This window comes from Leopardus geoffroyi, chromosome E1 (genome assembly GCF_018350155.1).
Source record: "Leopardus geoffroyi isolate Oge1 chromosome E1, O.geoffroyi_Oge1_pat1.0, whole genome shotgun sequence".
Lineage (NCBI taxonomy): Eukaryota > Metazoa > Chordata > Mammalia > Carnivora > Felidae > Leopardus > Leopardus geoffroyi.
This window is the reverse complement of record NC_059330.1, coordinates 18,722,478-18,749,787: the sequence shown is the minus strand read 5'-3', so window position 1 is coordinate 18,749,787 and position 27,310 is coordinate 18,722,478. Positions and strand designations below refer to the sequence as shown.

Here is a 27,310-nt window from a genome sequence, read left to right as displayed (position 1 = left end):
CCCCCCTGCAGCTCCCTGTCTCCCACCTCCGCTCCCACCTTTCCTTTTTCTCCCTCCCTCCCTCCCTCCCTCCTGCCATCCACCGTGCATGTGTGCATGCGTGCGTGTCTGTAGCAAGGAAGAGACACGAGTCACCGGTGACTTCTATGCGCAAATCAAGATTTCCACGTGACATGACATGTCCATGTGGCTAAATTAATGAATTAAATTTCAAAGCCTCTCCGTTAAAACCCCACATTTACGCCTTCGTTTGCAGCATGTCTCCTTTTGGAGGAGGTGGAGGGAGCCGCTGGGTGTTACACCTACTTCATGTTGTCCCCCGACTTGCTGGGCCCTGCTCCCCACTGTCTCCCCTGCTCTGCCTCCCTCCCCCGCACCCAACTGTTTTTCTCTCCTTACGGTCCATACTCTGGGGCGTCTGTATGGTTGCTGACCAGCTGAGGTCAGATGAAGGAGCCATCCGGAAGATTCTAGGCGCAGACGAGAGAAGTTACTCAAAGATTTTGGAGCCGTAGAGCTGGAAGCCGCCTCTCTGCTGGCTCGTTTGGTTTTCCACCTGCTGAAACGCTGTCCTCCCTAAGCTACTTTCTTTTGTTCTCCTCTTTGGCGTCTTGAGGTTCAAAATACGAGAACAGGGTCCTGACCTTTGGCTAGGTTTGTGATTGGGGAGCTACTCTGGGAGACCCCGAGATAGCGTGAGAAGGGAGGGGATTTGTGCTCCAGACCTGAGCATTTATTTTTTTATTTTATTTGAAAAAAATTTTTTTAATGTTTATTTATTTTTGAGAGAGCGTGTGAGTGGGGGAGAGGCAGAGAGGGAGGGAGACACAGAATCCGAAGCAGGCTCCAGGTTCCGAGCTGTCCGCACAGAGCCCGACACGGGGCTCGAACCCACAAACCACAAGATCGTGACCTGAGCCAAAGTTGGACGCTTCACTGACTGAGCCACCCGGGTGCCCTGTAGACCTGGGCACTTAAATCTCATCTCTTGAAGCTGCCCTTCGAGCCCGTGGCACCTCTTCTGTACACAAGGCTCAGAGTGGCACAGCCACTCGTCCTCGGTCATGTAGCTGGTCCCTGTTTGGCCCCGGGTGGTGTCTTTGGTCCCTGAGGAAGGCTTGTGCCTTGATTGGGTTTCGGAAATGGGCAGATAGTCTAGGAATGACCCTCTTGCATTCAGGATGGACTTTGGGGAAGGAGCAAGTCAGTCTTTCCCGGGGCTCTCTGCTTGCACAGCGTGGGTGAGAGCTCTCCTGCAAGCCTTGGGAGGCGGTGGGGGGGTGCTACCACAGACCCCACGCCCTCCCCATCTCCGGCCTCGTGTAAATTCTTCTCTGATGCTCTCCAGACCCCCTCAGACCGAGCTCTGGCCTCAGCTGGCTTCTGTGTCGCGGCTCGTTCTTTCTGTTCCCTAAACGTGGTCTGTTTACTTTTCCACTTCTCACCCCAAGTAGCTTTAAAGCCAGAAGGACTCTCGCAATGTGGGAGGCGTCCTCCATGTGGGCGGTTGGGAGGTGGCCTTACGTGTGCCTCTTTCTGAGCTGGCGGGATGGCCACTTCAGCGGTGGCAGCTGCCCCCGTTCTGGAGGGCATCGGGGGAGTACGCGGGAGTCCTGAGTTTCGTGTCAGAAGACAGTTGGACCTTGGGCAAGAGCGTGCCTGCGTCAGGTGGCCTGTATCCCATACAGACACTGGGACCACCTGAATTTGGGGGCCCCCTCTCTGGGAATTCATCTCTGTTCCCCAGCCTGAGCCCTTGCCTAGCTTACGGGTAGAGGCCAGTTGGTGTGAAGCCTGATAGAGACCCTATAGATCACCCGATTGCTGTATGACTTAACGTGGGGGGTATCACGGCTCTTTATACACTTCCTGACCCCCCAGCTCCCCACCTGCCACCCTCTCCACACCTTAGCTAAGCATACAGTGCCCGTTGGACAGCACAGTGCCACGGACTAGCCTGAACCAGGCCTCAGCAATGCTGCTTAACTGCTGTGTGGCCTGGGGCAAGTGACTTCCCCTCTCTGAGGCTCGGTTTCCTCATCTGTAAAACGGAGATAATTCGACCGCCTAGGACTTTGAAGATCCCATGAGGGGACGTGGGGAGGGTGTCCAGCTCACTGCCCAGCCCAGGTGGGCAGCCCAAGGTGAATCCTTGTCACTCGTCTTCCCGCCCCGCCGACGTGAGACTCGCTGTTTTCCAGGGCATGGGATATCTACATGCCAAGGGCATTGTGCACAAAGATCTCAAATCCAAGAACGTCTTCTATGACAACGGCAAAGTGGTCATCACAGACTTCGGGCTGTTTGGGATCTCGGGCGTGGTCCGAGAGGGACGGTGAGTTGGCCTTGGGCGTCTGGACGGAACGGGGAGGAACTGGGTGGTGCCGGCCAGGCTCCGAGGTGCAGCTGAGGTCTGGGCACTTGCTATCTGTTGCTGAGGAGCTGCCCTCCCTACAGGAAAGGCCAGGTTTGCTTAGGTCCTGTCCTTAGGGTTCTGGTCCCGAGTCAGGCATGGGTGACGTTTGGGTCGCTCATACGTGGCTCTTCATTCTCAGGCTGACCCCGTGGAGGCTGGGTCCCCTTGCTCACACGTGACCTATTTGCTCACTGACTCGGACAGGGGACGAGGGTTCACGTCCCCAGTACGAGGAAGAGCATCAGGTTTTATTTCCCCAAATCTTGAAAGGTGGGGGTGGGGAGAAAGGCTCTTCTCCGAGAACCTGGGGGACCTCCAGGAAGGAGAGTGGCAGTCAGGCTGGAGATCGAGCCCCAGGCCAGGTTGTCACATACACAGGCAGACTGATTTCCTTTCTTGTAGACACTCCACTCTCCCAGGCTGGAGAATCAATCAGCTCCCTGCTAATACCTGCTTTCCTAGAAAAACCGGGTTATCCCTCTTCTGTAACGTCCCCCCAAAGCACCGGTGCCTTGGCCAAGTGCAGGATCAGTGTGCTGTTTTCGGGGCCACGCATGGGTGGGGTGCTGGCCCTGGGGCACCCGTGTGCCGGGCTGCCTCTTTGCTGCTGGCTGAAAGGCTCCCATGTCCTCGTTCTGGCTTCTTGGCCTCCAGGCGTGAGAACCAGCTGAAGCTGTCACATGACTGGCTGTGCTACTTGGCCCCGGAGATTGTCCGCGAGATGACCCCCGGGAAGGACGAGGACCAGCTGCCATTCTCCAAAGCTGCTGACGTCTATGCATTTGGGTGAGGAGGACCCACGCGTCCCCCTCTTTTGGGGCTCTGAGGCCAAGAGTGACCGAAAGAAAGGGCACGGCTGACCTTGGGGGTAGGGAGGGGGTGATGTCGTGCTTCAAGTCCTGATTCTGCCGCTTGTTGGCTAAGGAACCACATCCTTGACCTTCTCTTTCCCCAGCTGTAAAATGGGAAGAATAATGGTACCTCCTCTAAGGTTTCATGAGGACTGAGGTAATTTCTGGGTGTCTGTCTCACCCAGTGCCCCGTGGAGATGCTGACCAGAGCTAAGAATTGTCCCTCTGGGAGAACCAGGGGGTCCTGCCAGCCGGCCTCTAGTGCCCCCATGAAGCTAACCAAGAGAAAAATAAAAATATAGACACATAACGTGAGCCAGATACAGAATTTAAAGTTTTCTCTTAGCCATGCTAAAAAAAAAAAAGAAAAATAGATAAAACCTCTTTTGATAATGTGTTTAGCTCAATATATCCAAAATATTATCATTTCAACATGTAATCAAAATTTAAAAATTAAGGAGCTATTTTACCCAACGAAGTTTCCAAACTTTGGAGAGTACTTTGTACCCGCAGCACATCTCAGGTCCGCTCTCCACGTTTCAGTTGCTCGATCGCCCCCCGTGGCTAGTGGCTCCTGCACTGAACAGTGGGGGTCTAACAGAGAAGGTCAAGATGAGTCAGGAAAGGTGAGGGAGCTTGGAGAGGCTGAGTGAGGGCCTCACCCTGTCATCTCTGGGTGTCCTTTCCCCTGACGGTAGTTTCTTCCTCTCCTTACCTTGAACTCTTACTTCCTGAGCACCTGTGTGCGTGCCAGGTGCTTGGCTTGGCCTTTGTTACTCCTCGGACAACCTTGGACGTAAGCATCAGCCCCACTGAGGCTAGACATTTGTAGCAGGATATCTGTTCGGAGCCTGTGCAGCCTCAGACCTTCCATCACAACAGATGTGTAGGGCCACGGGTCCCCTTGTGACTGGAAGGAGCTGCTGGGATGCTGTCATGATATCTCTGGGAGCCTGGTGGGTGGGGAAAGCTGGAGGAGGATCCCGGATGTTCTGGCTGGGTTCCTCGCACTGTGGCAGCAGGACCCCCCCCCCCCCCCCCACCGACTTCCCCTGGGCATGAGCTGGGCCGAGCGGTTCAGGAGCTCACGCTGCGTGGGTGGTCCCCACAGGACTGTTTGGTATGAACTTCAAGCAAGAGACTGGCCCTTTAAGAACCAAGCTGCAGAGGCCTTGATCTGGCAGATTGGAAGTGGAGAGGGAATGAAGCGCGTCCTGGCCTCCGTCAGCCTGGGGAAGGAAGTCACTGTGAGTAGCCCCCTGTTCTTAGAGAGGGACGGAGGGCTAGAGGGAGGGAGGCTGGGCACACAGCAGGTGTACCCTTCTTCATTTACTCACCTGAGAAAGGGGACCCACCAGGAGGCAGAAGTATGCTGGGCAGGCCTCTTTGCTGCTGGCTAAAAGGTCTGTGTCCTTTATTACCCAACTGTTTTTCTTTATACAAAACCATGGTCTTTAAAAAAAAATAGTGGGTGGTGGCGGGGGAGGGGGGGGGTGGGAGGCATCTGGGTGGCTCAATCAGTTAAGCATCAGACTTCAGCTCAGGTCAGGATCTCACGGTTCGTGGATTCCAGCCCCGTGTCGGGCTCTGGGCTGACAGCTGGGAGCCTGGAGCCTGCTTCGGATTCTGTGTCTCCCTCTCTCTCTGCCCCTCCTTGGCTTGCACTCTGTCTCCCTCTGTCGCTCAAAAATAAATGTTAAAAAAAAAAAAAAAAAGACTGGAAAGAAATAAAAATAAAGGTAATGCTTTTAACTGAATTGTGAGTTGAAAAGATAGTAAAACCCCGTCTGTTACTTACATGAAAGAAGGTGATGGATGCACAGAGCACAAATGGATGGGGGGTTACCATGGTATCGGATCTTTCTCTAAAGTGTTCTTCTCAACTGTTAAAGAACGAATCGAAGTTTCCACAGTGTATTTGGGTTGCCACAGTGCCAAATCAGGTGCTGATCTCGTGTTTCTGAATACCTCTAATGGTTTCTCTGCGTTGCATTTTGTAAGTTTCCTCGCCCTGGCATAATGACACATAAAGGAACCCAGGGCTCAACGTTTTGAGCAGATAGGTGCCAGCCTGGATGTTAATAAGCTCCAGTAGGTATCTGGGTGGCATAACATTGGAGGACCACCTCATGCTGGTCTGGGTTGAGATCTAACTAGGCTGTGACCTTCTTGTTGAAGTCCTGGACAGTGTTGGCAGAATCCCCATCTGCAAACTGGGACAGGCAGAGTGAGAAATGCAACCTAATCTTCCTTGAAGATCTTTAAAAAAAATTTTTGTTTAATGTTTGTTTTTGAGAGAGAGGCAGAGACAGAGTGTGAGCAGGGGAGGGGCAGAGAGAGAGGGAGACACAGAATCTGAAGCAGGCTCCATCCAGGCTCTGAGCTGTCAGCACAGAGCCCGACGCGGGGCTCAAACCCACGAACCGTGGGATCATGACCTGAGCCGAAGTCGGGTGTTTAACTGATGGAGCCACCCAGGTGCCCCTTCTTTCAAGATCTTAACAGATCTTAGTATTTGCCTCCTTGGACTGGTAGGGCATCTTTGGAATACTCGCTTGACATTGTGCTTGGTGTACTTTATTTCCTCAGGAGTACATGCCATCTGGTTGAAGTGCAAACTGTTTGTACAGGGACGCCCCTCCAAGAATGACACCAAAATAGGGGCGTAGTTGGTTAAGCGTCCGACTTCGGCTCAGGTCATAATCTCACAGTTCGTGGGTTCAAACCCCGCGTCAGGCTGTGTGCTGACAGCTCGGATCCTGGAGGATTCTGTGTCTCCCTCCCTCCCCCCCCCCCCCACTCTCTGTCTCTGTCCCTCTGCCCCTGCCCCACTCGCCCTCTGTGTCTTTCTCTCTCAAAAATAAATACACATTTAAAAAAAAAAAAAAAAAAGGAATGACACCAAAATGCTAATCTACAGCACGGACACCAGGCTCCTCTTTGGCCAACTGATACCACCTCGCTGGGGTGTCAGGCAAGGCGAGTGGGTGACGAGTGCCTCCCCGATGCTCTTGGCCAGCTCCTCAGGCAGAACCACCTTTCCCATGACATGGCCTTGGACACCTTAGCAGGGTAGTGGTAGGAGGGGTCCGGGCTCCTGGCTGCTGGGTAGTTCAGAGAGCAGCTAAAGCAGCTACTACCCTACAGTCTTAAAAAAATTCCTTTAAGTTCTTTTTTTAAAAATATTTATTTATTTGGAGGAGAGTGCAAGCAGGGGAGGGGCAGAGAGAGAGAGACAGAGAATCCGAAATGGGCTCTGCGCTGACAGGCTGACAGCAGCGATCCGGATGTGGGGCTTGAACTCATAAACCGCGAGATCATGACCTGAGCCCAAGTCAGATGCACAACCTACTGAACCACCCCGGTGCCCATCTCCCCCAAATTTTTTTTAAATACATACCTTTAGCAAGATCAAGCTCCTAACACATAGCTAATTTTTTCTTAATCATGATCTTTTTTCCACACGACCTTTTACTGTGCTTATTATTTTTAAGTCATTGACAAATCCTTTTAAGTCTGTCTACCCTCCTGTCCCATGGCTTACGCCATAATGTACCTACTTCTCTGTTGTTGGACATTTAGGTTATTTCCAATTTCTAATAACTTTACAATAAAGTTATTAAGGACGCTTTGTATAAGCCAGAGTATGCGTGCATGTATGTTTTATCGGAAGGAAAAAATAGCCTTAGCAACAATCACAATTATATTTCTACACACTTAGAGTCTTAGAGCAGAGTGGTGGGTGAGGGCCTGGAACAGAGTGCAGAGCCCATCAGAGGACTACAAAGGAGTCAGGATTCAATGCTGGCTACAAGTCAGAATCATCTGGGAGCTTTTATTTATTTACTTTAATGTTTATTTATTTTGAGGGAGAGAGAGAGTACATGCACAGATGTGCACACATGTGAAGGGTAAGGGCAGAGAGAGGGAGAGAGAGAATCAGCCTCAGTTGGGCTCCATGCCCAGCGCTGAGCCTGCCACAGGGCTTGATCTCATGACTGTGAGATCATGACCTGAGCTGAAATCAAGAGTTGGGTGCTTAACCGACTGAGCCGGTGAGCTCTTAAAAATATCAGGTCTAGGGCCTCCACCAGACAGAAAGATTTAATTGGCCTGGGTTGGGGCTAAGATCATAATTAGTTGTTTTTATTTTTCATTTTTAAATAAAGCTCCTCCTAGTGCACAGCCAGAGTTGTGTTTTGGAAGGATCTCTAGCAGCGTGGGGTTATGTGACCTTTGAAGCTTCTTAAGAATCGATTAGGCACAGGGGGTGGGGAAATGGGGGCAGAGAGCAAACGTTCCAGCAGTCAGCTTCTGGCTCATGAAAGTTGACTTTCCTGTTTGATCTTTTCTTTTCTTTTTTTTTTTAATACATTGCCATTGGAGGGTAGAGGGGGTGTTGGTAAGTGGCAATAAAAAGTAATCTTTGACTCATAGTCAAAAGTAGTAAGTTCCCTCGGAGGGGCACCTTATCTCTGTCCCTCCAGCCACACTACTGTAAGTTTATCACCAGGCACTACTTTCTGTGTTAAGGCAGCCATGGTGAGTTAGTGTGCACAGGATGACATCAAAAGGCCAGAGGATTCTTAATGAAAACCAGCAGTCCCTTTCCTCTGGTCACTCTCCAAAAGACTGACTTCTTGTTCCATCAGGTCTTCATTCCAGGACCCTCTGCCCCTTCTTCTCTGCTCAACTTGCATTGCTTTCTCTTTATGCTTTTATCAGGACTAATTTTGTGTTGCCATGATTAAGTCTTCCATCCTGTATCTATAGATAGAGGCTAAAAGTGAAAAGACAACAAACAATGTGTGCACTATTATAATAGATTGTAATTGCTATTAGATACCGGTTAAGTAGTTCACAGGGATTACATTTTCTTCTTTGTGGGTCCATCTCTTTTCTTCCATTCTATCAGTTATTCAAAGGCTCACCACGATTTTGTTGGCTTCACATGTGGACCATGGTTTTCTTGTGTGGTTTTATGTTTTTCCTGTAGTTTCTAATGGCCTTTCTTTTCTTCCTCATTGAGAGAGGTAATAAACACCTTTACCATATTCCTAAGGTCTTGCATCTCTTACACACTGCTTATGGAATGGAATTTGTTTCATTCTTTTCAGGGCCCACTGATTTCTTATAATTTGCATGATGGAATTTTAGGCCTACTGTAGTGTTGTCATTTTTTCATTTCTTTTCATTCATTCCTGGGTGAATACTAGAATTTCTTGTATCTCATGTCTTTCCATTTCTTTATTTGCACTCCAGCAAAATGAGAGTGAAACCTAAAGGATCTCCTTCCCAGTAGATGCATAAGAGAGTCTTTGAATCCGTACATGCCTAAACAAGTCCTTGCTTCACTTTCACACCAGAGGTACACAATAACCTTGCCTAAGAATGTGACATTTTTGCTCTGCTATCTACTAAGTGTCCAGTGCATTGCTGAGCAATCTGATATTAATCTTAATTCTCAATCTTTTATAGATGCCCTGTTTTATTCTTTCTGGGAACCTCTTGGGATCTTCTCTTTATCCTTGTTATGTTGAAATTTTATTAAAATATACCTTAGAATAAGTTTATTTCTTGGTTTGATTTTCTTTTTTCTGTTGGGTCCCTTCACTGAGCCTTTTCAGAGTAAGATTCCAATTTCCCTTGAAAGTTGCTGGGAAATTTACTTTTATTATGTTTTTTTTTTTTCTTTTTTATATAGTTTCCTGCCCTATAGTTTCTTTGTTTTCTCTTGTGGAAACTCCCATTAGACAGAATTTGATCCTTGGTGAGCTTCTATGTCTTTTACCTTCTTTCTTTTATTTTAGAGAGGGAGAGAGAGAGTACAAGTGGGAGAGAGGAGCAGAGAGAAGGAGAGAGAGGGAGACTCTTAAGCAGGCTGCACGTTCAGTGCAGAGCCTGACGTGAGTCTCGATCCCATGACCCTGGGATCATGACCTGAGCCAAAATCAAGAGTCGGACACTCACCCGACTGAGCCACCCAGGCACTCGTCTTTGACCTTCTTGAATGTTTTCTATTCCCTACCTAAAATTGAGTACACAATCTGGGGGGAATTTCCTGGATTTTATCTTCCAGTACTCCTAATATTTCATTTCAAAAGTTGTATTATTAATTTCAAGCACTCCCTTATTTTTGGTGTGTTTTTTTTATTGCACCTTGGTCTTGTTTTATGGATAGAGTAGCTTCTACACACACACACACACACACACACACACACACACACACACTCAGTTGTACTTGAGAACAGAAGCCCGAGCTGCCTAAGTCAGTGAGCATTTCCTGCCTGGTCGTGTGTGCAGGCCTGTTTTCTCACAGGAGCTCTGCTGAACTGAAAGGCTGCAGGGTGTACTGTAGATGTGCAGATCCTGAGAGTAGGCAGCAAACTACCCATGTCAGAGGGCCTTCACTCTTAGGGGGCATTCGGGAAGGGTGCTCTGCTAACTCTCAAGTTCTGCCCTGTGTTTTATCCTGGTCGCTCCCAGCCTCCATTCCTGGAACGCTGAGGTCCTGCCTCCATTGTGGTCCCACCCCACAATTATTCTGAGCATCTTGTGTTTCTTCTGCTTTCCATTCGAAAAATCTACAACCCCGTTTCTTTCTTTTTTTTCTTTTTTTTTTTTTTTTAAGTGTGTTTATGTTGAGAGAGACCGAGACCGCATAAGTAGGGGAGGGGCAGTGGGGAGAGAGAGAATCCCAAGCAGGCCCTGCACGATCAGCACAGAGCCTGATGCAGGTCTCAAACTCATGAAACCGTGAGAGCATGACCTGAGCCAAAACCAAGAGTCGGACACTTAACCAACTGAGCCACCCAGGCACCCCTACAATCCCATTTCTGATCTCTTTCCTATTACCTGTTTATTCAGCTTTATTCCTGTTATTCCAGGACGGTCTAAGAAGAAAAGAGGGGAGACAAGCTCGTGCCCTTTGTTTTCCACTAGAAGCATGAGCTCTTCTGAGATTCAATTATTTCTCTGGAATAACTACTCCAGAAATGGCCAGTCTTCTTACTATCGGCAGGATGTTCAGGGGACACGGACAGAAGGGGGGGTGGTGCTTGAGAGCATCAAAGGGGTCCTATGCCGCGTAGCCCAGCCGTGCCTTCCTCGCTCCCCGCCAGCTCTCACGCCACTAATGTCGGCTCTGCTTGCAGGAAATCCTGTCTGCCTGCTGGGCTTTCGACCTGCAGGAGAGGCCCAGCTTCACCTTGCTGATGGACATGCTGGAGAAACTGCCCAAGCTGAACCGGCGGCTCTCCCACCCCGGCCACTTCTGGAAGTCCGCTGAGTAAGTCCCCCCTCCGTGGGCCACACCCGCCAAGCAGGCCTTTTGCAGCCTGACCTGGTGTCTTAAAGGGCCCTGTCGGCTCTGTCTGCCTACGACTTTGATCTGGGGAATATACAGAGCAGATTCACCAGAGGCGACTAGTCCCCTTGTCCAAGTGATACTAGGGTCTTGTTTGTTTCAGAGACTCCTTTTGCGAGATGAGCGTCTCTGGTACTCTGTTGTGAAAACCCAGCATCGCTGTTATCAGAACAGGGCTGACACTGGGCCCAGGCTAGGCCTGGGGAAGATTCCACCATAGAAGGGGCCAGACAGGAAGCCAGAGCAGCGTGGGTGTTACAGCACCACCAAAATCGGCAAAGTGACCGTTACTTAAAAGGGGGCAGACTCGAGACTGGTTTCTAGCCCCCAGATCAGCCACCTGTTACGGGGACGGCATGGCCTGAGTTTGTGTGCTCCTCTGACACGAGAAGTCCAGCTCCCTTCTGTTTAATCACACTGTCCTTTGTACCCCCTTGGTACAGGGTGGTCTTTACTCCTCCATTCCGTCTCGTTCCCTTCGTGCTGTGCCCCTCTGGCCCTCTCTGCCAGAACACTCAGAAACGGACCTCTGCCCTGCTGCGAGCCCTTTGTGAGAATCCGGGAAAGTCCTTCCTTGTTCTGGGCCTCGGTTTCCACGGCTTTAGCAAGCGAGGGTTGGGCCAGAGCGACACTGGCCAACTTGTGAAGGGGGACGGGCTTCTAGCGGAGGGAGCTGTGTTAGGCTTTTCAGGCCCCCAGGATTTGTAGCGCACTCAGCAGCAGTGTGAGGCCATGACAGCACCATATACAGTCCCCGTCGCAAGGACTCAGCTCTGCCGTCTGATGTAAGAGCAGCCCCAGCAGCTACATCAGGGGATGGCTGTGCTCTAAAACAGCTTTATTTAGGGACGCTCACCCTTGAACTTCATGCAGCTTTCCCATATTCTGAAATCTTCTTTTGATTCCCCACCCCCCCCAACCCATTTAGAAAGGTAAAAACCATTCTTAGTTTATGGATTATACAGAAACGGGTTGGGCAGGCCCTATGTGACCAGACCCCTGAGTGACAGGAGCGGTTTTAAACTTTTTGAAGGCCAAGGGCACTTCCTACAAGTGCGATCTCCCACCAAGTCCCCATTGATCATAACAGATAAAGTAGAGCTGCCCTTGCTAGTTGTGGGGGCAGAAGCCTGTCCACACCCCCAAGCGGCTCGTGGGGCACCTGCGGCCACATCGCTGAGCCCCTGGAGAAGCTACACCTGATCCCACGTCTGCTGCCCAGGTGTTTGGTGGCAGCTGTACTGTCCATGGTTCTAGAAAGGGCGGCTGGTAAATATTTTAGGCTTGTGGGTCATGTGGTCTCTCATATGTTCTTGGTTTTTCTGTTTTTGTTTTGGACAAAGCTTCAAAGTGGTCCACATCTTTTAGTGGCTGGATTTGGCGTCAGTATAGTTCGCCAGCCCCTCCCATCTGAAAACAAGCCAAACGGGGTCTCAAGCTGCAGGGGAGGGGAGGGGAAGCCTGGCAGGGTCGCCTGACCTACCAGAGGTTGCAGGCAGAAGTCCGTGAAGAAATGCAGTGAACTGCTGATTTAGGTCATTTGTAGGGACGGTCTAGAGGAATGACAGTTTAGGGCTGTGTCTGTTAGAATGACACAGTAGTTTCGATATTTTGCTCTTAAGATGAGTCAGACTCCATAACCTAATGTGGCCATTAAAGGTGTGGGTTGTAGCCAGCCTTTGCTGGGTACCTGCTACACACCTGGGGAGACTGAAGGCCAAGGCCAGGTTTCGGCCAGCAAGGAGTTTATAGTGTAATTGGATAAAGAAGGGAATGGTTATAACATGCTAAGGGCTGTGACAGAGAACAGCCTTTGTGGGAACACACGCAGGGGCGTCTGTGCCCACCCAGGGGGCTTGAGAAAGGGTGTCCAGAAGCGGGGGGGTGGGGGTGGGGTCACTGGAACTGGGTTTTGAGCAGGAGCTCTCCTGGCAGAGGCCAAGAGACTAGGGTTCCCCTGGACTTGCAAAAAGTTCAAGGATCTGGTTTGTCAGACCTTGGGCGACTTGTTTAATATCTTGGATGCTGGTTTTCTCAGCCACAGAAGAGAAGGCCGCAGCAGGTGGGTCTGGCATTCCGGAGATACTTCCAGATTCCCTAAAGACCACATAGCCCCACCTTCTCATTTCACAGGTGGGAAACGGGAGTCCCACATGGGCGTCGTTCCGTGCCCAAAGCCATCCGTTTTAGCCCCTGGGAGGAAAGAATGCCAGCAGCCCCGCATGAGTCTCAGTCCAAGCTTCCCGCTCAGGATCTGTTCTTCAACACATTCAGTGTCTAATTCTCATCTTCTCTTTTCTTTTCCATCCGTCTTGCTGCTTTATTTTCGGGGGGTGGCGGATGCGCTGGCCCCTTCTGTCGTCCCTCCCCTCCCTGCCGTCCTGATTCCCGGGGCTCCTCCTCCACCCGTCTGCACCGGGTGCCTGACTCCCGTCACCCACTGGACTGCGCTGTTCCCACACTTGGCAAAATGGCCGCGGGGCCCCCCCAGGCGCTGGCGGAGCCGCTACTACGGGAAAGGACGTTACGGCCACCTGGACTTTAAGAACTCCTTTCCGGTTCTGGAGGAACAGTGTGTCTTTCTGCCTGTTTGCACCCTGCTTCCTGCTCTGTCTCTGCGTCCGGCTTCCCCGTTTTTGTGTGTTTTGTTCGCATAAACCGAAGTGATACTCCTGTCGCTGAAACGGCCACTGGCAAGGGTCCCCAGGCCTGTGCGTCTCTCGCTGGGCCAGGAAGACCCACAGCAGGTGGCAGGGCCTCCGTCTACCCACTGTGGCAGATGATGGCCCGTCCCTGGGTGGGAGCGATCTCAGATCAGTGGCCCAAGTCCAGGGTGCCCTCTGGCCAGAGCTTCAAAGAAGGGAAAGCAGTAAGCAAAAACAGTGAACTTTTAGGAAGTCACTTTGGATAGTCCGGGGCTGAGGGGCAGTGGGCCCATTGGCCAACCTCTGTCTAAACATTCTGTGACTGTCCCGGCGGAGCTCTGGACAGGTGCTTCGTGCCAGGTCCCTTCCAGGCTCTCTGGGATGCCCAGCTGGGAATGGAGTGGGGATGCCTTTTTCCCCCTCCGCGGGGAAAGAGGGTCCCCTGCCCCCTGCCCTGGCCAGGCCTCTGCCGCTCCCCCTGCCCCTCTGTGGGCTCGGCTTCTGACTTGGTTCTCCCCTCTTCTCTTTCTTCCCGTAGGTTGTAGGCCTGGCTGCCTTGCATGCACTCGGGGCTTTCTTCCTCCTAATCGACCCGTGGCACCGTGACTTCTGCTCAAGCGCAAACTGAGATGCGGGCACTAACCCAGGGGATGCGATCTCTGCTGCTCCGAGCGTCTCTCCCGAGACTTCTTCTCTCGCTTTGTTTTTGAAACTGACCCCCACCCCTCTCCACGGCCTATGTGTGCCTGAGTAACCGCTGCCCACGAGGATCCCCTAACAGAATTGCCTCCCGGATGGGACTTCATTGTCTAACTCTTCTTCTGTGGGGCGGCACTGTTTGTGTTTGGGTGGTGCTGTCTCCCTACTAACACCTCAGCGAGATTCGTGCCCCCCTGAGCACCTCGGCCTCCCGCCGGCTGTACTGCTCCCACAGCACAGCGGAGAGGTTTGGCTTGGCTGCTGAGCCGCAGAGATCTTGTCCAGCAAGGAACGGGAGGATTTCAGAGCTGCCGAAGGCCAGGCCCCCCCTGGAGGGCCGGGGGGTGGTGGACACCAAAAGTCCTGTTGCCGTGAAAGACACTAGCCTGCCAGGGCTTTGTCCTCAGCGGCGCGCTTAGGAAAGTTGTCCTAAAACAAAGCGGGGGGTGGGGGAGGGCTGTCGCCAGACGATTTCACTGATGAGAACAAAGCTTTTGCCCCCCGGTCCCCACGATGTTAACTCCCTTTACATCCGCCCAGTGCGGACAGAAAGTACCAGGCCCCAGGTCAGCGTTCATCAAGAGTGTGGCTGAGAGGCCACACACACTCGCTGTGCCGCTTACCAAATTCACATTCCTGGGGTCCCTCCCACAACTGAGCCCAGGTCTCCGGAGGTGGGCCCTGAGAATCTGCATTTCAGCTTGCTTCCCACGTGGTCTCTGACGCCTGGGGACCTTGTCCGAAAGGAGTGTGGGATGTCCCTCTCGGTACTTGGGGACAGGTTTCTCTCTCCTCCCGCTTGTGCTCGGAGCAGAGCTCTGCTGGGCTGCAGGTGAGAAAGTAGTTTGGACAAGGCCACGGCAGTGACTGGTGCTGAGGACTCGGAGACTAACGAGCCCACTGCCCCCACCCCCACCCCCACCCCGGGAGGGTGTGTGGCCAAGTCTTAGCACCCCGGCCACGTGTGGCCAGGAGCAGCTCAGCCGAGGCCGTTGGCATGCAGTCACTCTCGCTTCTTGCTGGGGCCGGGTCCTCCGCGGAGCTTCTGAGACTGACCTAGCTAACACCGCCCCACTTCTAATGGAGACCAGCGTGGCCGTAACCCTTCTTTTTGTTCCTCTTTGCAGCATTAACAGCAGCAAAGTTGTACCCCGGTTCGAAAGGTTTGGCTTGGGTGTCCTGGAGCCCAGTAATCCAAAGATGTAGCCAACTTGTGCACTTTTTCTGCCGATTTCTTTCTCTCTTAAACGCGGTCCTGAAACATCCCAATGACCGCCAACGACAGAAACGAAAACCCTCTCCAAGACATCGGTCCACCCTCCCAAGTGCCGCAACCCAGGAACGCGACTCATCGATTCAGACCTTTCGTCCACGGAAACACCCGGGCTGGCAATGGAGCTGCACCTGCTGTTTGTCTTAAAGTGACATCACCAACAACCAGACCCGCCCTGACAGGCAGCAAACGTTTACATATACGCCCCTGTGGAGTGAGCTCGCTGTTTTACAACAGGTACTAAGAAAAAATGCTCTGCAGAAGTGGGCTGGCACCACCTGCCAGGCTGGTGGAAGCGACCCCCACCCCCAGCCCCGGAGGCCCCTGTCGGCAGCGAGAAGGAAGAAAAGCACGGTGACGGTGGCTGTTCTCGGGGTAGGATGGGGACCACAAGGTTCCACCTGGACTCTGCTTTGGCCCTAAACCCCATCCGTGGGGAATCTCCCTCTGTAGGGTTCTCCCCCGTCCTACCGGAAGGACACTGTCCCTTTTTCCTCTGGCAGAGGAAACCCTGGCTAGGAACCAAGCTGGATTATGAGGGTCAGGGGTTCCCAGCGAGCTGGGGTTCTCACTCGGCCCCAGGGATCCAGCCCCTACCTGCCAGAAAAGTAGAGACGGCTGAAACCCAAATAACATCTGGGCTGACCCAGTGGTTGGTAGCCAGGGTTTGTACGGCCTGTAGAGAGCTTTCCTTCTCGCGGCTTCCAGGAAGGCAGACGCTGAGGAGCTGGGACTCATCCGTGTCCCTGGCTCACATCTGAGCGAAGAGGCTAAGAGTGAAGGCCCAGCCCCACAGCTGTGGACACCACGAAGGCTTGATTGGTGAGAAGAAAGAAGGTAGGGGGAGAGAGAAGTGGCAGGCAGTAGGGTCCCTGAGCCCACCCTCCCAGCCACAGGGTGACCTGGCTCTTTGGGAGCCCGTCAGCAGTCATGCCAAGGTTCGGAACTGCCCACCTCTTCTCCCCCAGCCCTTTTCGAAGTCCTTGCCACTCCTGACTCTTCCCCTGCCCGCGTCTGAGTTCTCGGCTGGGACGGGAGGCCCGTGCCCCCCACGCCTTTCATCTGGACCCACCCGGCCCCCAGTCTTCAGAGCCTTCCGTGAACCGAGTCCGGGCCACTTGCGTACATTTGCGCCAGAAGGAGGGGCTTGACTGGGGAAAGTCGGTGACGTGAGAGCATCCTGTCTGTCTTCGTCAGAAGCCGTCACCTAAAGAGAAAAGTTCCAAACGGGAGAGTAGCCTTCAGTGGACGTTATGCCATGTTAGGCCCCAAACCAGAACTGACCAAGGGTGACGAGGGTGGAGACGTGGTTGGATTCAGACCCAGAACCTGTGTCCATGCTCTGAGCCAAGACGGGGAGGTGTGTGGGCCACCCATCCCTTTCGTTTAGACTCCCCCAGCAAAGCTCCCAATCTTCAATCTTCAGAGCCTTCCCTGGAGTCTGGCCACAATGTCCTGGGAAGTAGGCCGCGGCCTCAAAGTCGTAGGGCCACCTTCCTGTCTCTGGGTCACATGCCCCCCGGCCCGACCCACACTCGCTTGGAGAGCGCAGCTGTGCAGCTGGGCAAGGTATCCAGGCTCCCGTCCCCCATGAGCGCCCCAGACCCGAGCTCCTTTCCCTTCCTGGTCGGGGAAGACAGGAGCTGACACCCAGCTCGAGTCAGCCCCGGGTGGCTCTTTCCCTCCTCCGTGAGACTGCTGGTCTCATCCTGTCATCCCTTGGCCTCCCCCCCCTCCGTGGGCGTCACGCCTGCAGGTCAGTTCAAGAAGCTTTCGTCGAATACCTACGGTGTCTTATGCAAGTTCAGGGACCCACGATGGGAGCCGTCACAGTCCCTGCCCTTAAGGAATTGACACTTTGCCAGGAACCCTGAAGGAGAGCCGAAGGCCTGGGGGACACCCCCTTCGTCTTCAGGGCCCTGGACGGCCCCCCAGCTCTTGGCCTAGCTTCTGTGCTGCCGGTCATTTAAAAAAAAAAAACGAACGTGGTCCCCTTCTCCTTCCGTCTCTTTAAGTGACTGTGAATTGAGGTTGGGAACACGTGCTTGCCCTTCTGTGTGCTCTCCCCATCTGCCATGGAAACACACGAAGGACGGCAGATACTGTGAATTCAGCCCTCACGGCCAGCCGTGAAGGGGACGGAGAAGCTGGGAGGGCCTCCTTGCCGAGAGCTCTGGGGGCTGCGGAGTCCCCAGCGGGGTCTGAGAGTGGAGCCCAAGCTTTGGTCCTTCTTTACAGCAGGCCCCCAGTCCCCAACGTCCCCTCCCAAACCCTAGGGCCCATGTCCCCGCTGCCTTTATTCCCCCAAGCCGCAGTCCCTGGGTCTCCATCCAACTCGAGATCCCGAATCCTAGCAAGCTCCCCGTTAGTCGAGGGCAGTGTAGCGATGTTGACCTCTCTCGCGTCACCAAATCCGCGCAGGGCGCTGGAATCCTGCCCCGTCGTGGCCTTTCTTCTTGTGATCACAGGGGGCAGCTGTGCACCCTGTAAGCCTGTATTGCCGTGGTTCTGTGTTGATTTGGGGGGCGGGGGGGACGGGGTGGAAACACAAATGTGAAGCCATTTAGGGAGCTCGTACGATGCTGCAGTGTTCGCCAGGATTTCATCAGTGTGTGTAAAGCCAGCGTCTTCCGTGGCCACAGGCACACGCCTGCTTTTTTTTGAATGTGATGTAAAATTTGTACAGTAAAAGTTTTTATATTTTCTATCAACCGCATTTGTCTTCCAGAAATGCTATTAATTTAAATTAAAACGGTTAGTATTCATGAACGTGCTGTTAGCAGTTTTTTGCCGCTGGCAAGAACACATCCTTTGTGCCAGGCCAAGCCTGGGTGTCTGGAGTTTGTGAATAAAATTGTACCAAGGTGTCTGGGGCTCGTGTCTACTTGGGTCAGCTCCAGATGAGTGCGAGGGGCTGCTCAGATGGATGGCGAGGGGGAATAGGAATGGAGGGGGGGGGGGTCCGGGATGGTTGGACCCCCTCTGGGAGCCCCTTCCGAACAAAGAAGTTACCCATGGACTTTGAAGACAGACGGAGTGGAGACAAAATGGCGTCAGAGCCCACGGTGCCCAGAGGACAGTCATCCAGCCGGCAATAGTCACAGCTCATGAGCAGACCCAGAGCCGCTCCGTGTCTCCTGGGCTGAGGGTGCCTGTGCCTCCTGGAAGCCATGCGGGGTGGGGAGCGGAGTGATCTCCTACCTGAATCTTATTTCTAGGAGCCTCTCTTGGCCGGTCATGGAGAGAGGTGCTTTGGAGGTTGGAGTAAGAACAGGCGGAGGAAAAAAGGAGCCAGCGTGAGGCGCCTGGGCGACTCAGTGGGTTGAGCGTCCGACTTCAGCTCAGGTCATGGTCTCGCGGTCTGTGAGTTCAAGCCCCGCGTCAGTCTCTGTGCTGACAGCTCGGTGCCTGGAGCCTGCTTTGGATTCTGTGACTCCCTCTCTGCCCCTCCCTTGCTCGTTCTCTCTCTCTCTCTCTCTCAAAAGTGAATAAACATTAAAAAAAATTTTTTTTAAGAGGAGCCAGCATTCGTGAGGCCTCTCTGAGCCAGGGAGGTAGTCTTCACATATCCTCTTCCCTTAATCTAGCCCTCACAACACCACCAAGAGGCGGGAATTGTGGTGTTTCAGCCGAGGAAACTGAGGCCCTGAGAGGTTAAACTACTCACCCAAGATGACACAGCTGGAAGGTGGCTCCTCCAGGACTCCGACAACGGCTTTGACTCCAGAGTTTCCTCTCCGCAAAAGCCGAGGAACGTCCCAAGTCAGACATTTGCTGAGCACCTGTGCCCAGAAGATGGCACCGAGTGCTGGAACACAGATAAAAAGGGGGTAGTGCCCTTGCGTTAAGAGGTCCCTCAGTCCGCCCGGCAGGCTTCACGGAGGAAGTGGCCTTGGAGCCGACTTGTAGGGTGAGTAATGTGCCTGGTGCATATAAACAAGAACAGGTCATTCTGCCCTGTAGGAACAGCATCTGCAAAGGCTCAGAGGTCTGGGAACACAGGGTGTGCTTGGGAAATCACGAGTGTTCCAGCTGTTGTAAAGTGGAACCAGGGGAGTAGTTTGGAGCTGGAGGGATCCTGTAGGTGCCAAGCCAAGGAGTTTAGACTTTAACATGGCAGCCCTGGGGAGCCATTGAAGATTCTTGAGCAAGGGAGGGCTATAATTAGATTTACGTCTTAGATACATAGCACGGACTGGAGCGGGCCTAAAACTAGAGGCCAGGGCATCACGACCTGAGCTTTGACTGGATGTGGCGGAGAGGTGAGCGTCCAGGGTAACTCCCCAAACGTCTGCCCTCCTACTGATGGGGTTGTTCGCTGAGAAGGTGAGCCTGTAGATGAGGAGGGGGGAGAGGGTCATGCTTGGGGGCATCCAGGTGAGCACCGCGTGGGCAGGGAGACCTTGCCTGGCAGCATGCCTTCAAGAAGAATTTGCTGTAGAAATGAATGGGTAAGGGTGGGAACAAGGGAAATTAAAAATGTGACTTTGTTCTGGAAGATCCAGTGGTAAAGCTGAGGGTCCCCAGTTCTGGAGACTTGGTTGGGGCGCTTGTTTCCAACTGCCCTCTCCGGCATGTTTTCCTTAGCTGCTGGGTTTTTTAAATCTTTCTCCATAAGCCACATTTGTCCTTTTTTTCCTCCAAGTCACATTGGGAGATTTTTATTAAGTTGAATTGATGTTATTAACTTTGCCAAGTCCTCAGTGAATATACCTTTATTTGATATAAGCCTACAGGTTCATACCACAGGGTCACGAAGACTTTACGTGTTTTCAGGTAAATCAGCGTTTTGTGATGAGTAAAACAATGTTCAAATAACAAGTTACTTCACTGAAATTTTTTTTTAACGTTTATTTCTTTATGAGAGAAAGAAACAGCACGTGAGCAGGGGAGGGGCAGAGAGAGAGGGAGACACAGAATCCGAAGCAGGCTCCAGGCTCTGAGCTGTCAGCACAGAGCCCGACATGGGGATCGAACCCATGAACCACAAGATCATGACCTGAGCTGGAGTCAGACACTTAACCGACTGAGCCACCCACGCGTCCCTGAAATACTTTTTTTTTTTTTAAATATGGAATGTATATTTATTTCCATTAAGACTAAGAAAAAATAAACCAGAAAGGTAAAGTTGGCTTTCCTGAAGAGTCAGGTAATCTTCTGGAATGTGTATTTTCCAGTAACCCTCCGTTTCTAATTCAGAGACCACTTCATACATTTTATTTCCTTTGTGAAATACTTAAAAAAAAAAATATTCTGGGGAGTGTTTGAAAACTCTGCTTCTGAATAGTAATTGATATATTTAGCTGGTATTTGAAGATAAACACTTTTTTTTTTTTTTTTAATGTTTGTTATCTATCTTTGAGAGAGAGACAGAGTGTGAGCAGGGGAGGGGCAGAGAGAGAGGGAGACACAGAACCCGAAGCAGGCTCCAGGCTGTGAGCTGTCAGCACAGAGCCTCATGGGGGCTCGAACTCACAAACCGTGAGACCTTGACCTGAGCCGAAGTCAGATGCTTAACCAACTGAGCCACCCAGGCGCCCCCACATCTGGCTGTTTCTTAAAGTCTCTGGCTCTTGCTTCGACACCTGGGGTCCCCTATAAGATGATGTTCCACTCCATGGAAAGTACCATTTCATTCCACATTGCATTCTTCCCCAGAGGTCCCCGGCTACAAAAGAGAACAGATTCATTGTTCCTCTCTGTTCAGCAGAGCAGCCTCCAGCCCCAGGTCCCTGCCACCCCTCTGGAATGAGCCCTGGGTGAGAAGGTGTTGACAGGACCCATAGCAGCACCTGAGGCTCTGGGCTTCTGAGTCCCCAGGCACAGAAAAATACTGATCAGAAATGAAACCAGGAGACAGGTTGTGGCAGAGCTCTCCTTGCCCCTGGGGGCACAAAACGCAGTCACATGGGCCGATGTTCCCTGCAGCAGGGGTTGGGTCCCATGAACGGAAGCCCTAGGAAGAGGCGTGTGAGAAGTGAGGCAGGTGGTGCGGTGGTTAGTGGCACAGGCTTCCGTGCGGCACTGCCTGGGCTGAATCCCCGCTGTGATACTTTCTGGCTGTGTGACCTTGAGCAAGTTGCTTCACCTCTCTGTGCCTTCGTTTCTTCCCACATAGACTAGACATAGTCAATTGCACCTACTTTGTAAAGCTGATGGAGAAGTAAATGTAAGGCACCCAGAATGGTTGCTTGGCATGTAATCAACGCTATAACAAGTGTTAACTGAAAAAGAATCTTGGGGTGCCTGGGTGTCTCAGTGGGTTAAGCATCTGACTCTTGGTTTCGGCTCAGGTCATGATCTCATGGTTGACGAGCCCCGGCGTTGGGCTTGGCGCTGACAGCACACAGCCGACTTGGGATTCTCTTTCTCCCTCTCCCTTTGCCCCTTTATGTGCACAGGCGTTCTCTCTCTCTCTCTCTCTCTCTCTAAATAAACTTAAAAAAAAATCTCTGAGTACTCCCTCCTCTGTGCCCATCAAGTGCTCCCTGTACCCCAGGTCCCAGGAGGGACCCAGCACTTGTTTCTTGACTGTGGCAGTCATTGGATCTTCCAAGCATTTCTGGTCCCCAAGCTCTTCCAGAATCGCTGCTCCCCATCAGGAGGTGACGTCTCATCCCTCTCCTTGAACCTGCCTCAACCACAGAATGTGGTAGAAATGGTGCAGCCTGACCTCTGAGGCTAGGTTATAAAAGGACACAGCTTCCACCCTCTGCTCCCCGCTCTGGGGCAGAGATGAGCTGCCCCCACCTGGCCCTGCTCGAGTTCAGCTTTGTGAGCCGGAGCAATGCTGTCATTCTTTTAAGCTACTAAGTTTTCGGGTAATTTTATGCAGCCGTAGGTAAGCAGAACACGGGCTAGATGAACCCGGCGGCATCCACTCCGCGGGCCCGGAGCTGGTGGCCAGCTACCCAGGTCATCCCTTCAACAGACACCAGAGTAGAGGGAGGGGCCACTGGGGGCGGGGGGGGGGGGGGGGCGGGGGTAGTTCGTAGACCAAGGAGCCCGGCTGACCTGTCTTTGGCTGTTCGTGTCATGTGTGGTGCTGGGCGCTTCTCTGATTCTTCATCGATTATTCAGCACAGCAAGGGCTGCCGGGAGCTTGGCCAGAGATGACAGACGTAAAATCCCTGGTCCCGTGCCAGGCAGACGGCAATTTGGCGTCGGTAAACACTGGCTCCTTCCCTGGGGAGCGTTCACGGTCGAGGAAGAGGGACTCTGCTCCTGAAAGGAGAGGAGAGAAGGAAGGAGGCAGAGGGAAGCCTTCCAGAGGAAGGGTATAACCGGGCTTCATCTTCCTTTGGCAAGCGTCACTGGCTGGCACCCCAGCCGTTTTCTGTCTTCCCAGGTGGTTTAGGAACCAAATCCAGAGGTGGGGTCCCCGAGAAGCTTGAACTTGAAGGCTCTTCTCTGCCTAGGCAATGGGTTTCCATGAATGACTACAGGTGTTTGCAACATTTGAGAGACCTAAGATGTATTTTTTAAAAAAACGTTGACTTCTTCTTGAGCGTGACAGAGCATGAGCAGGGGAGGGGCAGAGAGAGAGAGAGTCCCAAGCAGGCTCTGTGCTGACAGCAAAGCGTGAGACTTGATCCCACGAACTGCGAGATCATGACCTGCGCCGAAATCCAGAGTAGGTCACTTAAGCTCCTGAGCCATCCAGTCACCCCGTGAGAGCTAAGATGTATGAAGCAAACTGATTAACACTACTGTCTCCTTCCCCTCCGGCGTCCCCTCTGTCATACTGCCTCTCGAGTCAGGTGGTATTGGAGAAGCCAATTCGGGGGTCGGGCTAAGAGAGAGTCGTTGAGTTGGGCATATGTTCACTCTAGGTTGAGTGGGATATATTTATGTGGGTCACAGCCACCTCCATTAATGATTCAGTTATTCCCGACTGTCCCAGTTTAGGAATGGCTTCTGGAACCCTCCTCCTGTCTGTTGTGCCAACTCCCTTGGGTCCAGGTACAAAGATGCGGGGCCAGAGGGCCAAAGGAACGTGTCCCATGTTACCTGGTACCCCGAGTACACAGGCAGTGGAGAAAAAAAACAGGCCGTTGGAAAGACGGAATGATCTTTCTACTTCCTTTATGGAAAATATGTCAAATCTTCACACAAAGAAGCAAAGCATATGCGGCCAAAAAAGTAGAAGGCGTTAGAGTGCCAGGAAAGTAATAAAAATATTATTTTTCTGGATTTTATGCTGTTTGGGGTATTCATTCAAATGTTTGTGTCCCCCCCCAAATTTGCATGACCACCTTCACCCGCTTTGCCCACCGAGAGTTTTTATTCATGGAGGTGGCGGTGGCTGCCACTTATGGTGATGACGTGAAATTTGCTTTTAAAATAAAAGCATCCAGGGGCGCCTGGGTGGCTCGGTCGGTTGAGCATTCGACTCTTGATTTCGGCTCGGGTCGCGATCTCACGGTCCATGAGTTCAAGCCCCACGTCAGTGTGGAGCTGGCTTGGGATTCTCTCTCTCCCCCACTCACACTCTTGTTCTTTCCCTCTCTCGAAATAAATAAGTAAACTTGAAAAAGGAGAGAGAAGAAAAGCCCAAGTTTATTTAAAGGAAATCGGGAGCTAAGACTAGTCCCAGGCTAATCTCACAAGGGCTAAAGGCCGAGGCGGCCGTGTGTCTGATAATGAACTGATAGGACGCCAGTCTGGAGGCTCACCTGGGTTCCCCACTGAGGAAGTGTGAGCAGGGACTCTTGAGTGTGCTTGGTTCCACTCCTCAGCCCTGCCGCCCGTGGAAAGGATGTCGGCGCTCTGCAAGCTCGGCCCCGCGGCCACTTCCTCTCTGGCCTCACCACCCACAAGTAAGATATGTGAACAAATAGATACGATGTAGGGAGTGCTCGCTCTGTGCCAGGCGCCGGCCTAAGTGCCTTCCAAGCATTGGCTCGTTCAGCCCTCCCGACGACCTAATGAAAGAAGGCCCGTGATTCGCCCCACCTTACAGATGAGGAAACTGAGGCTCACAGAGCTCAAGTGACCTGCCTGGCCTCACTCAGCTGCTGTGCCCCCACTGAAAGCCGTACACGCTGCTTTCACAGCACAGTAGTGCGCTTACTAACTGGTACCCCCACCAACCCTAATGATCTATGAAGCACTGGACGGAAAGGACGAGGTCCTCTCGGTCTGTCCCCAGAGCCAAGTTCAGGCAGCAAGTGCTCAGTAAATGCTCGTAAATGAAGTGCTCATCTGCACTTCTTCAAGGGGGTTTCACTTTCCTCTCTGGGCCCAGAGGTAGACTCACCAGCAGGGCCCCTCACTTGCGTGGACTGGGGCAGGGCCCTAGCCATGTGTGTGTTTGGTCATCTGTTTTGGTTAAGTAGGTTTTCCTTTCCTTCCCGTTCCCCCTCCCTCCCCTCCCTCCCCTCCTTCTCCTTCCCCTCCTTCCCCTTCCCCTCCCTCCCCTCCCTCCCCTCCTTCCCCTCCTTCCCTCCCTCCCCTCCCTCCCTCCTTCCCCTCCCTCCCCTCCTTCCCCTCCTTCCCCTCCTTCCCCTCCTTCCCCTCCTTCCCCTTCCCCTAGGTTTGTTCATTTTTCAGAGACAGAGGCAGAGCATGGGTGGGGGAGGGGCAGAGAGAGAGGGGGACAGAATCGGAAGCAGGCTCCAGGCTCTGAGCTGTCAGCACAGAGCCCGATGGGGGGCTGCTCGAACTCACAGACCGGACCGCAAGATTGTGTCCGCCGCTTAACTGACCGAGCCACCCAGGCGCCCCGTAGGTATCCATTTTCCTAAAGATGCCCCCCAGATTTGTAATTCGGGTCCCGCAAGATCTGCATGAGGTGCCTGTTGAAAATGCAGATTTCCAGACTTACCTCTAAACTTCCCAAGCCCAGACCCTGGGAGAGATTCCAGGCTCACCAAAGTCTGGGTATCACTATGCTAGATGTTTCCTGCCCCCCCCCCCACTTCCTTGCTGGCTGTATTTACTTTAGGGCTCCCAGGAGAGTCATTGTTCTGGAGTGGCCATACCCTCCTGTGTTTTTTAGAAAGCTGTGAATTCCAGTAAGTGGAAGTGCAATAGTTTCGATTCCTTCTTATCAAGACAAAGACCTTGGCTCTGCCAGTGAGAATTCAGCTGGGGCAGAGGTGAAGGAGGCCAAGCCGGCAGTGGGGTGGGGGGGAAGCCTGCAACCCTGTCCTGACACCGTCCCTCCCCTGCCTCATGAAGGGGTCCTCTGTCCTTCCCCTTCCAAGCTAAGCCTACACGCTCGCCTCCCCACCATTCCTTCTAAATAAGTGTTCAACTTTGATTCCTGCCCTGGGAAGGAGTGACTCGGTCAGCAGCCCCTGTGGAGGAAGGTCAGGCCTAGGGTGAAGGTGGAACTCACACGGGATGCCCTACAGACGCTCCAAGGAAGGCTGGCGCCCTTTCATTTGCCCTGTAATAACCCCGGCACGAGAGCCCATTGGCGCCTCCGAGCCTTCACCGAGAAGAGACTAAGGAAAAAAGGGGAGCTGGAGGAGGGAGGGACTTCCCCAAGGCAGTGGGGGGACCTGTGGATGGAGGGTGTGGTCCACACAGCATGAAATGCCCAGGCAGTGGGAGAGGCAGCCAGCCCTGGAGGTGATCTCAACCAGGCTGTAAGATCATCAGAGCGGGACTTCGTATTGCATGGTCTCTTCTCGGGGATGCAGTAGCACCCCCTTATCCGCAGTTTCGGTTACCCGCGGGCAACTGTGGGCCAGAAGCGTAGGATCCTCATTCTGGCATGTTGTCAGGAGGTCAGGCATAGCCTAAGGTCATGTCCCTCGCCTCCCTTCAGTTCCCTCGCAGGCATTTCATCCTCTGGAGTCACAAGGAGAAGGGCGAGTACAGGAAAATATTTTGAGAGAGAGAGGAACCACATTCACCTTTTATTATAGTATATTGTTGTAATTCTATTTTATTATTACTGTAATCTTTCACTGTGCCGAATGTATCGATTCAGCTTTATGCGTACGTATGTACAGGAAAAAAAGTACTATCTATACAGGCGTTGATAGACCTAAGACCTTAACCATATCTTTGGGGTCCTGGGACATATCCCATGGCGAAAAGGGGGGCATACTGTATATGATATCTTTCCTTTTAAAAAAAATCACTCCTTTTATTTATTTAGATCCAAGCCAGTGAACGTATAGTGTGATATGTATCTTTCTGGCTGGCAGACAACAAACCTGTTGTTTGCTTTTAAAAATTTTTTTTTAAAATTTTGAGCTGCACAGGGAGTTGAGTTCCCCGGGCCTCTCTCAAGCTGTGTTTTAGAAATCGAGGGATACTTTGCACACAAGCGGAAAGCGTAGAAGGTGAAGTGTGTAGCTTGGTGAGTTTTGACAGGCACACACACCCAAGGAGTCCGTATCCTCTTGAGACAGAGAGCATTTCTATCACCCCAGAAAGATCCCTCCTGCCCCTTCCCAGTGGCAGCCACTGTTTGATCTCTTTCCTCGTAGGTTAGTTGGGTCTCGTCCAGAACTTCCTAGAAACGGAAGCATTCGGTGTGTATGTTTTGTGTCTGGCTTCTTTTCCTCGGCATGATATGTTGGAGACTTACCTAAAATGTGTTTATCAGTAGTTCCATTTTATTACTGTATTCTCTTGTGTGACGACAACGTGTTCATCTGTTTGCCTTTTGAGGGCTACTTGGGCTATAAGATCCGTACACAGGTCGCGGTGCGGACATACGATTTTATTTACTGTGAGTAAATCCCGAGGAGTGGAATTTCGAGGCCACAAAAGAGGTATGTTTCACTTTGTGAGAAACTGCCAGAACAATTTCCAATGTGGCTTACAGGAATTTGACTAGGGTGTGTTTTACTAGGAACCTGTAATTGGGGGAGCTTGCAAAGTGGTCTTCTCTGTCTGCTGGCACAGTCTGAAGTCACCAAGGCGGGCAGTCAGGATGGGGACGGGGACGTGAAGGGGTGCGTGTGGAGCCAGAACGAACTGTCACGCGAGAGAATGGGTGGAACCCATGAGGATACAGCCCGCACCATTCTCTCACTGCGTCCACGCCTCTATCGTTGGTGATGAGCGCGTCCGGCAAGAGACGCATGAGCCCTCCAG

At 52.4% G+C, this 27,310-nt stretch overlaps 1 protein-coding gene and 1 long non-coding RNA gene across 15 annotated transcripts in view; one reads left to right on the top strand and one right to left on the bottom strand.

Annotated features, from left to right (window-relative positions):
- The window catches only part of KSR1 (kinase suppressor of ras 1), a 163,888-nt gene extending 145,771 nt beyond the window's left edge, over positions 1-18,117 (top strand). For 10 of the 14 annotated variants that reach the window (XM_045487982.1, XM_045487988.1, XM_045487983.1 and 7 more), the window contains 6 exons: positions 2,202-2,335; positions 3,071-3,202; positions 4,379-4,514; positions 10,422-10,555; positions 13,125-13,205; positions 15,105-18,117. In XM_045487982.1, the coding sequence (XP_045343938.1) occupies positions 2,202-2,335; positions 3,071-3,202; positions 4,379-4,514; positions 10,422-10,555; positions 13,125-13,205; positions 15,105-15,183 (696 nt within the window). In that variant the 3' untranslated portion in view covers positions 15,184-18,117. Of the gene's footprint in view, positions 1-2,201; positions 2,336-3,070; positions 3,203-4,378; positions 4,515-10,421; positions 10,556-13,124; positions 13,206-13,816 lie in introns of all 14 variants that reach the window. The other 4 variants (XM_045487984.1, XM_045487987.1, XM_045487986.1 and 1 more) reach the window with 3 other exon arrangements.
- Positions 18,118-18,405: 288 nt separating this feature from the next.
- Positions 18,406-25,341, bottom strand: LOC123603287. Its single transcript, XR_006714815.1, has 4 exons — positions 25,077-25,341; positions 22,265-22,474; positions 18,918-19,058; positions 18,406-18,611 (listed from the first exon to the last, which is right to left on the bottom strand). It is a non-coding gene; the product is annotated as an uncharacterized LOC123603287 (long non-coding RNA).
- Between the last annotated feature and the right edge of the window lie 1,969 nt (positions 25,342-27,310).